General features: G+C 70.1%; 1 protein-coding gene across 3 annotated transcripts in view; it reads left to right on the top strand.

The window, feature by feature from the left end:
• Positions 1 to 4,479, top strand: part of SPECC1L (sperm antigen with calponin homology and coiled-coil domains 1 like) — a 42,560-nt gene extending 38,081 nt beyond the window's left edge. For all 3 annotated transcript variants that reach the window (XM_036422936.2, XM_045576120.1, XM_045576119.1), the window contains 3 exons: positions 3,606 to 3,722; positions 4,018 to 4,077; positions 4,281 to 4,479. In XM_036422936.2, the coding sequence (XP_036278829.1) occupies positions 3,606 to 3,722; positions 4,018 to 4,077; positions 4,281 to 4,370 (267 nt within the window). In that variant the 3' untranslated portion in view covers positions 4,371 to 4,479. The remainder of the gene's footprint in view (positions 1 to 3,605; positions 3,723 to 4,017; positions 4,078 to 4,280) is intronic.
• The last annotated feature ends 3,952 nt before the right edge of the window (positions 4,480 to 8,431 follow it).

The following is an 8,431-nucleotide window of genomic DNA, read 5'->3' on the forward strand; positions in this document are numbered from 1 at the left end:
GCCCCGGGTCCCTCCTGCCGGCCCGATCCCCTCTCCAGCTGCATGCGAATGTGCTTTATACCCAGGAGGCCGACAGAAAGGGCTTGTGACCGCCGTGCATGTAAACTAAGCCAGATAAAGCCAGTCTGGCGGGAGGAAGTGCCCACACGGCCGTGGGACATGCTCCCGTCCCCCGTCGTGACAGGCCGCAGGCTCCGCGTGGCCGGGCGGCCGGGGCGGGGAGGGCTGGTCCCGCTCGCTGGCTGTACCGCGGGAGGAGAGCTGAGCGAGTGTGGGGCTCGGCGAGAAGGGAGGTGGGCGGTGGCAGGTGCGCTCCCTCTTTTAGATGTTCGTTCGCCGTTTCCTCTGCCACACGTTCCTGGTGGGTTAGAACCAGCGCACCTTCCTGAGGGCACGCCTCCCGATGCAGCCGCCTCCGTGCAGCGGCCGTGCCTCCCCTGCTTCTCTGCCCGGTGGCCGCCCTCGGATCACGGGCGACCCCAGGCTGGCCGGAGCCCCGCACCGTCGTCCTGGCTCGGGGTCCTGCCTCGGCTGCGAGCTCAGGCTGTCGGGGCCCAGAGAAAGTGGCGCTTGTCGGTTGGGTCCCTCCTGGAGCAGAGCCCCCCTCACCCCATCATAATGGCCCCCCGGCTCCCGCGCTCCAGGGACACAAGACGCGGGACTCTGTCTGCAGGGCTGGGCCCACCCGGGCTGGTGCCCTGGCTCCTTCCTCCTCCCTCTTCACTCGGACCTCACGATGCGGGGCCCGGACACGTGTCCCCGCCCCTTCCCTGACCTGGAGCAGAGCATGGCTCAGCGTCAGAAGGGGAAGTCCCCGGGAGACGCCCTCAGGTCTGCAGCCAGAGCGCGTCTGCCATTTGCAGCACGCGGCCTGGCACCGCGCAGCTTCGGTGCTGCCCCCGGCCTGCGGCGTCTGCGTTAGCGTCACTCAGGGCCCGGCCCGCTCCAGATGAGCTGTCCCTCAGACCCTGCACCGCCCCCTCAGCAGAGCACCCTCCTCCGTCCCTCCCTCCCACTCGGCACCTCCACCTGCTCCTCACCTGCCAGCTGGGACTGTGGGCCGGCCTGTGTGGGACCCGCCCCCGAGGGGTCACTGGGTGCCAGCCGTGGGAAGGGCCCGCCTGGCTGCGGACGGGCTGCCGCGCGTGCTGGCGGCGATGAGTCACGGCCCTGGCCGCGCGCGCTGCCCGTGGAGCGGCGTTTCCTTAAATAGGGAGGACTTGGTCCTATTTACAGCACGTGTGGTATTTGGGGATTTTGTGGCCCTTAACTGCACGGCAGACAAATGAAGACATCTCAGACGGTTATGGCGCGCGCTCGCGTGTGTGTGTGTGTGTGTGTGTGAGAGAGAGAGAGAGAGAGATTTCCTGGCCTCACTCCCCGCGCCTCCGCGCCAGTGCGGCACCTGCGGGCCGCCGGAGGCCACAGCGGGCAGCGTCCGGTCTGAGTGACAGGAGGAGGGCTGTCCCGCCCCTGGGCTCCGCGGAGGGCCCCGGGGCCGCGGTGTGCCAGCCTCCGCTCCGATGCGCGTGCGGACAGCAGCTGTCCCTGTGACCCGGCCGCGGCCGCTGCCCTGTGGGCCACGCAGTGGACACTTCCGGGAGCCGGGGCGGATGTGCGCTCTGCCTGCTGAGAGCTTTTTGGCCTGTGTTCTGGCGCATGTCACAGTCCTTTGTGCCCGGATCCAGACACGGGCTGACCGTGGGCGGCAGAGAGGCCTGGGTGACCGGGACTAAGGCATGGAGACCCGTGTCCCCGTGAGGAGCTTCCGGTGGGCCGACCGCGCACTCAGCTGTAGTTCCAGAAAGAGTGAGCCCGCACCCGGAGCGCCCTGCCTGTGGGAGGAGCACAGCTCCCCTGGGGCAGTCCCCGCACGCACGCACGCATTCGGCCAGCTTCTGGCCCTGAGGCCCTTTCACTCTAGAGGGGCCGCCGCCTGCCCAGAAGCTGGGGTTCAGGGGGAGCACGTGGGGCAGACGGGCTCCTCCTCGGCCTGCGCAGCCCTAAGTGAACACACTGGGGGAGTCCCCAGGACGGTCATAAAGCCGTTACCGGCCTTTCAGCCTCAGGGCGGGGCGGCTGTGCTCACAGGCGGGCGGCGCTCGCTCCCCTTGATGACGGCTCCCGGTGCTGCCTGATGGAGGGCACTGTGCAGACCTGTCCTCCCGCAGCGCGATGGATGCTGCTGCCGTTCGAGCTCTCCGCCTCCGCTCCTGGTGCTCCTGGGAAGACAGGGTTCCTGTGGAGAGGGGCTGCCCCTGGCCCTCCTGCACGGCCTCACCTTGCAGTGCCGGGGGCTGGGCCCAGGCCCCTTCCCGCTCACGCCGCTGTCCCCAGGTGCCCTCACCTGACGCTGCTTCAGTCACCACATCTGTCCCCCCCACAGCCCCCCCAAGTTCGAGACCTCAGGCCCGCACCCGGGAGCCGGGGTGCCCCCGGGGTGTCTCAGCACCCGATGGCGCTGCGTCCTACGAGCGCTCTCCCCGCCCGGCTGGCTCTGCGTGGCCCCTTCGCTGTCCTTGGCACCGCACACGCGCTCCCTCCTCGTGCCCAGACCGTCCCAGTCCCTCTGCTTCAGCTCGGAGACCAGACCGCACTGGGCTTGGTGCTGGCAGGCCTCGTTGTCGACTGCTGGGTGGGATGCCCGGTCTGCCGCCCGCAGCCTCGGGGCAGGGCTGGTCCCGGCCAGGGTGGGGCTGAGCGGGGGCTGAGCTGGTTTGATGCGGCGTCTGGCTGTCAGGTTTGAGGGTTACCCCCGGGAGCCCCAGGAGCCCGGTTTCCTCTTTCTCCAGTGGCTCCCGTGCTTTGCAGCACAGCGCTCTCGGCCGAGGGCTCCGGCCGGGCGTCTGGAGGAAGCTGGGCACGGCTGGGCTTCCCCCTGGGAGGGGGCAGCGGTTTCCTCTCATGCAGGAGCCGGGCCGAGGCGCGGTGAGGCCCGGCACGTAGGCGGCTCTGCCAGAGACGCCTGCCTTGCAGGAGCCGGAGCGGGCCCCGCGGCAGGAAGTGGAGATTTGTTTTCCTCCGGCAGCGAACGTGACCTCAGGGGCGAGGCTGGATCCTCAGTGTGCGCTGCCTGCCGTGCAGCGCCGGCGGCTCCCAGGGCTCCCTGCCCGGCCCGGCACCGCCGCCCGCCGCCCCGGCTCTCGTGAGGGCCCGTCGGGGAGAGGAGAGCCGGTCGGGCTGGGGATTGGGCCGAGTCCCAGCCATCACCAGATCCGCTGTGCCCCCGGGCCTCCGCCCAGCCCCCTGCGCGGCCCCGGGTGCGTGTGAGAGGCACGTGACACGTTCCCACACCTGTCCCCCTGCTGCGCCCGGCACCTTGGACAGGTCACTGGGCTGGACCCGCCCCCGCTGGCTGCTTCCCGGGACCGGATGGGGAGGAAGAGCAGGGACCCTCTTCCCAGTGCCCAGGCTCCTCCTGGGGTGCGGGCGGCTCCACTGTCTGCCACCCATGGCGGCGATCTGAGGGTGAGGGTGGGGGAGGAAGGCCAGTCACGGCTCCGTGGCCTGCCCTGCCCGGGCCCGGAGGCCACGGGGTCTCAGACCCCCTCAGCGCTCCGGGAAGGCCAGGTGCTGCATGTGCTGTCCTCCTCCTCCTCCTGCAGAACATCGACATCACCAACTTCAGCAGCAGCTGGAATGACGGGCTGGCCTTCTGCGCGCTCCTGCACACGTACCTGCCGGCGCACATCCCCTACCAGGAGCTCAACAGCCAGGACAAGGTGAGGACGCTCCGGCCGGGACCGGCTGTGCGCGCGGACTCTGGCCCCCGCGCCCCAGCTCCAGCCCCTCATGCCCTTCAGACAGCCTTGAAGGCTCCCACAGGGAGCGCACCCTGAACGGGTTTCTTGTTTCTCTCCAGCTGCTGGGGTTCGGGTGGCTGAGGGCTGTGGGTGGGGAGTAGCGGAGAGGGCAGTGTTGGCCGACCCCGTGTCAGGGCCCTGAGCCCTCCCTGTGTGCGTGGCGGCACGTGGGGGCCGCTGCCCGGCGCCTGCCAACGCGCAGTCTCTCTCGCAGCGAAGGAACTTCACACTGGCCTTCCAGGCGGCGGAGAGTGTCGGCATCAAGTCCACCCTGGTGAGCCCCCCCCCCCGCGGGCCCCTTTCTGTCCGGAAGCGCCCGCTCTCCTCAGGGGAGGTGCCCCCGAGGCAGGGAACGCGCTGACGCCGGGAGGAGGCGCGCTGGGGATCGGGAGGCGGGGGGGATGGACCAGACCAGAGGCCTCGGGCGGTGATGGGCCCAGCGGCGCAGAGCCCTAAGCAGGCCTCTCCCTCTGCCAGGACATCAGCGAGATGGTGCGCACGGAGCGGCCGGACTGGCAGAGCGTCATGCTGTACGTGACGGCGATCTACAAGTACTTCGAGACCTGAGCACGGACTCCGCACAGGCGCCGCCTCACCGTCAGCCACACGCCCCACCAAGCTTCAGCCGCTCGGCTGCCCCAGCGTGCGAGCCTTCAGCCCAGGCCCCAGGCGGGGCCCCTCCCAGCAGGCTCCTCCCTGGACCTGCCCCGGCAGCGGCCAGCGTGGGCTCAGCACACCGCGTGCCACTGGCTGCCGAGCGCCCTCTGGAGAGGACGCTGAGCGCGGTGCTGGTGTGAACAGGCTGTGCGCGCCGCCCGGAGGTCCCTCTGCCGGTCCCTGCTCCCGGCACCGCCGGGGCGCCCGCCGCTCGGCCTGGGCTGGTTTCCGGGGTGTCACCAGCGGGCGCAGGGCGGTCCCGCCAGCACCACGTTGTTCTCCGGCGGCTCCCGCCCTCTGCTGACGTGGAGAAAACCCATCCTCAGCCTCGAAGGGCGTGGAGACCCAGCTGTGACTTAAAAGACCTGATGGGAAGGAATTCTCTAGGTAAAAACGTACTTTTCCCAGGAGCGGCACGGAGGGCCAGCAGCTCCTGCTGAGCTCAGAGTTAAGCGGTTCCTGAGCCGGGAGAGGAACACAGACGGACGTCAGCGCGGCCGGAGCGGAGGGGAAGGAGGAGAGGACAGGAGCAGCCCAGGCTGAGCAGGTGCCGCCGCCTCGGGGCGGACGGGGCGTGCCTCAGCTCCTGCCCGGCGCCCCCATGGGAGCCGAGTCCCAGGCCCCGGCCACAGGCGGCCTCGAGCCCGCCTTCGGCAGTTTGAACCACAGCCTGCTCCCCGCGTCTGTCCTGTTGGCGTGACTCTGGGGACTCGGCCCTTCCCGGCACCGGGAGCCGGTCTCAGGGCAGGGACCAGCGCTGTCTGCGCTGGGACAGTGGCCCGGGGGAGCGGCCGCGTGAAGCACACGCCAGGAGGGGCCGCAGAGGGCCGCCGGCCAGAGGCCGGTCTGACGTGTGTGGCCCAGAGGAGAAGACGGTGGCGAAGCCGCTGTGTGCGGCTCGCTGGCTGGTCACTGGGGCTGAGCCTCCTGCCCCGCTGCTGGCTGCTGGCGGGAGGCTTTCTGTGACGCCCCGTTGGGCTAAGGAGAGAAGCTGGGGCGCAGAGCCCAGCCCCCCGCACTCAGCCCTGAGCGGACGCCTCTGCCCGTCCTCCCGCCGGCGCTGCTCCTGGCGCTCCGGGCAGGCGCCGCGGGGGGCCTCACCGTCCGCCCTCCCCTCCCGGGCTGCGGGCACCCGCGTCCGGCCTCAGCGCGGTCGGCTGTTCCCTGCATTGGAGCCTCTGGCGCAGGGAAAGAGGAGACTCCTGGGCTGAGGTCGCCGGGCCTCCGGGCTCCGTGTCTCTGGGGAGGGCAGCTGGCAGGGCAGACGGTGGCCAAGAGGAGGGCCCACCTGTCTCAACAACAGGCCACGCAGGAGCATGTGGCCCGGCCGCCCACGTCTGCAAGTGGGTCTACAGAAGATTCCAGAAGCGTGACGTTGTGCATTTTCCAATAGGATCCTTATCACGGGGTGGTTCTGGGTGGTCACACGCCTCAGCGTGACGCTCAGGTGCCGTGGCCCAGCAGCACTCGACAAGAAGCTTCCAGAAGGTCGTTTGCCTCGGTCCCTCCGAGCTTCCGCTGGCGATGCTTTTACTGTGTATTAATGCTCTGAACGTATTAAAGTTGGTGAAACACGCTGTCAGGCTGGGCTGTCCTCGTTCACACCCCCTGCCGCCCTCTGACCTCGCGGGGTGCTGGCACAGGGCCAGGCTGGAGGCTGGAGAGGCGGCAGTGCCTCCTGGGACTGGCTGGGCCCTGGGAGAAGCTGGGTAGGTGGCCCCCTGGGCTGCGGCGCACAGCCACGCCTTGGCCCATGCCCAGGCCTGAGGTGGGGTCTGGTCTCCCCCGGCGAGTCCTGTGAGATGGGCCCCGGCCTCACAGAATCTAAACAGATTGATGCTTAGACCCCTCAGACACCCAGCCCGTCAGGCCTTTTTCCTCTGCATCTCACCACATGTCACATGTCACACACATGTGGGCTGCCTCCCGCACTGCACGGGGACCTGGGGCGCCCTTCCTGGACCTGCACCTGCACCCCCTCCCCAGAGTCGGGCCCATCCGGAGGCCCAAACCCCACCACCTGCGTTAGGGGGTGGCACCGAGGGCTGTTGAGCCCCCAGGTGGTCTGACTCCGACCACAGGACCCGTAGCTCTGGCTCCACCCCCGCCGCTCTGGCTCCACCCCCGCCCAGGGCCAGGCCGTGGAGCTCCTGTGCACTCACCGGGCGTGTGCACTGGGCGTGTGCACCGGGCGTGTGCACTGGGCGTGTGCACCGGGCGTGTGCACTGGGCGTGTGCACCGGGCGTGTGCAGGCCGTCCTGCTGGCGGCCCTGCACGGAGTGGACCCAGATGGCGGCGGTAGAGGGGCCTCGCCTGCACCCCAGGCAGTGGGGGCAGCACTGGTTAATGCTCCTCGGGTGGGTGCCTCCCAAACACCCCTCCTGCTGTCCTGCCGCTGCCTCTGGACAGACGGGGCCTCTGTCCTGGCCTCGGGCGGTAGTGGTCACCTGGCTCCCAGGAGCCGGCCCCAGGGCTCCGCTTTCTCCAACCTGACACTGCCTGCTCCAGGGCAGCACTTGGGAGGGAATCCTTTTAACCCTGACTTAGGGAAGGTTCTGGAACCTTTTGGCTTTGGAGGGTAAAAGCCAGAAAGGACCCCCGCCCGGTCGCGCCCCGCCAGCTCTGACCCCGGCCTCACCCGCCGGCCGCACGGTGCCACCAGCACCGGGGACAGGTCCGGGCTCTTCCCACCTCTGCAGCCTGAAACCAGAACTTCTGGTGAAGGCGATGCCTCACAGCAGTGGGCGGGGCTGGAGCGGCTCCCCTGGGCGGGGCTGGGGTGGCGTCGCCCCGAGGCTGCGGGCGCTGGGGAGTCCCCTTCTCGGGGCTGCCTCCGTCTGGACATGACCCGGAGCCCTGTGAGCCCCCCACTTCCTCAGTCCCGAGCCCCAGGAAGTGCTCGGCGCCCTCCCCTTTGGAGAAGCGGGCCAGCACTCGGGGCGGCCGTGGCCCCAGCACCCACCCGGCTTTGTCCTGGGCCTGGCGGGCCTGGCTGCCCCAGCTGGCCCCGCTGCAAACAGTCCGGGACCGGAGGCCACCAGGTGCATCCTGGGCAGGAACAAAGGCCTGGCGGGGAGGGGTGGGAGGCCCAGCTGGCCCCGCCTGGCCCCGGAGCCGGGCCTGGGCCAAAGGGTGGGTGCCCACAGCCCTCAGAGCCTGGCCTGGGGCCGGGCAGGGACACCCCCGTGCCCACGGAGGGGCAGCAGCCTGGGCCCCACCGTCAGAACTCCCTCCGGCCTGGGCGGCTGGCTCAGGCCAAGACCCCTGCCCAGGGGCCTCCTTCCGGGACTGGCGAGAGCGCAGCAAGGCCAAGGTCAAGGAAGTGACCTCAGGGCTCGGTGCCAGGGCGCAGCCTCTCAAACTCCGGGGTGCACAGCAGCAGAGGGTCCCCCAGGAGCGCCCGGAGCGGGTGTGGGTCAGCTGAGCACAGGACCATGGCGAGGGCGCATGGGAACAGCCCGCCCGGCCTCTGCTTCCTGACGGCTGAGCGGAGGGTCCCTGGGCAGAGGCTGCCCCGAGGCCTGGGCCAGCGGGTGACGGAGGACACAGGAGCGTCAGCGCAGCCCCTGCACTGCCCGGCTCTCCCGCCCAGGACGCCGGTTCTGGGGCCACTCTGGCGTGAGGACACAGCCCCCCCCAGGCCTGGGGGACCCACCCCGATGTGGGGGGGCTGTCCGCCGGGCCCCAGGGGGGTCGCTGAGGGCTGAGGGTGGGGGTGGCCAGTGGGGGAGGTGGTTGGGTGGTAAGGGCGCTGGGCCCAGGATGGAAATGGCAGGGGACAGCATCACGGGCCCACGCTGGGGCTGAGGGACAGAGTGACCCCCGAGGCTGGCTGAGCCTCTGCTGGGAGCCCTCCAGCCCCTCCCGGCCCCGACACGCTGCGCCTCGCCCACATGCTGAGTTAGGACTTGAATGGCTGTGGGCCCAATGGGGGGGGCAGGGGGTTTGTCCCCCGTAGGCGTTTACCCCG

This window comes from Pipistrellus kuhlii, unplaced genomic scaffold (assembly GCF_014108245.1).
Source record: "Pipistrellus kuhlii isolate mPipKuh1 unplaced genomic scaffold, mPipKuh1.p scaffold_m20_p_74, whole genome shotgun sequence".
Taxonomy (NCBI): domain Eukaryota; kingdom Metazoa; phylum Chordata; class Mammalia; order Chiroptera; family Vespertilionidae; genus Pipistrellus; species Pipistrellus kuhlii.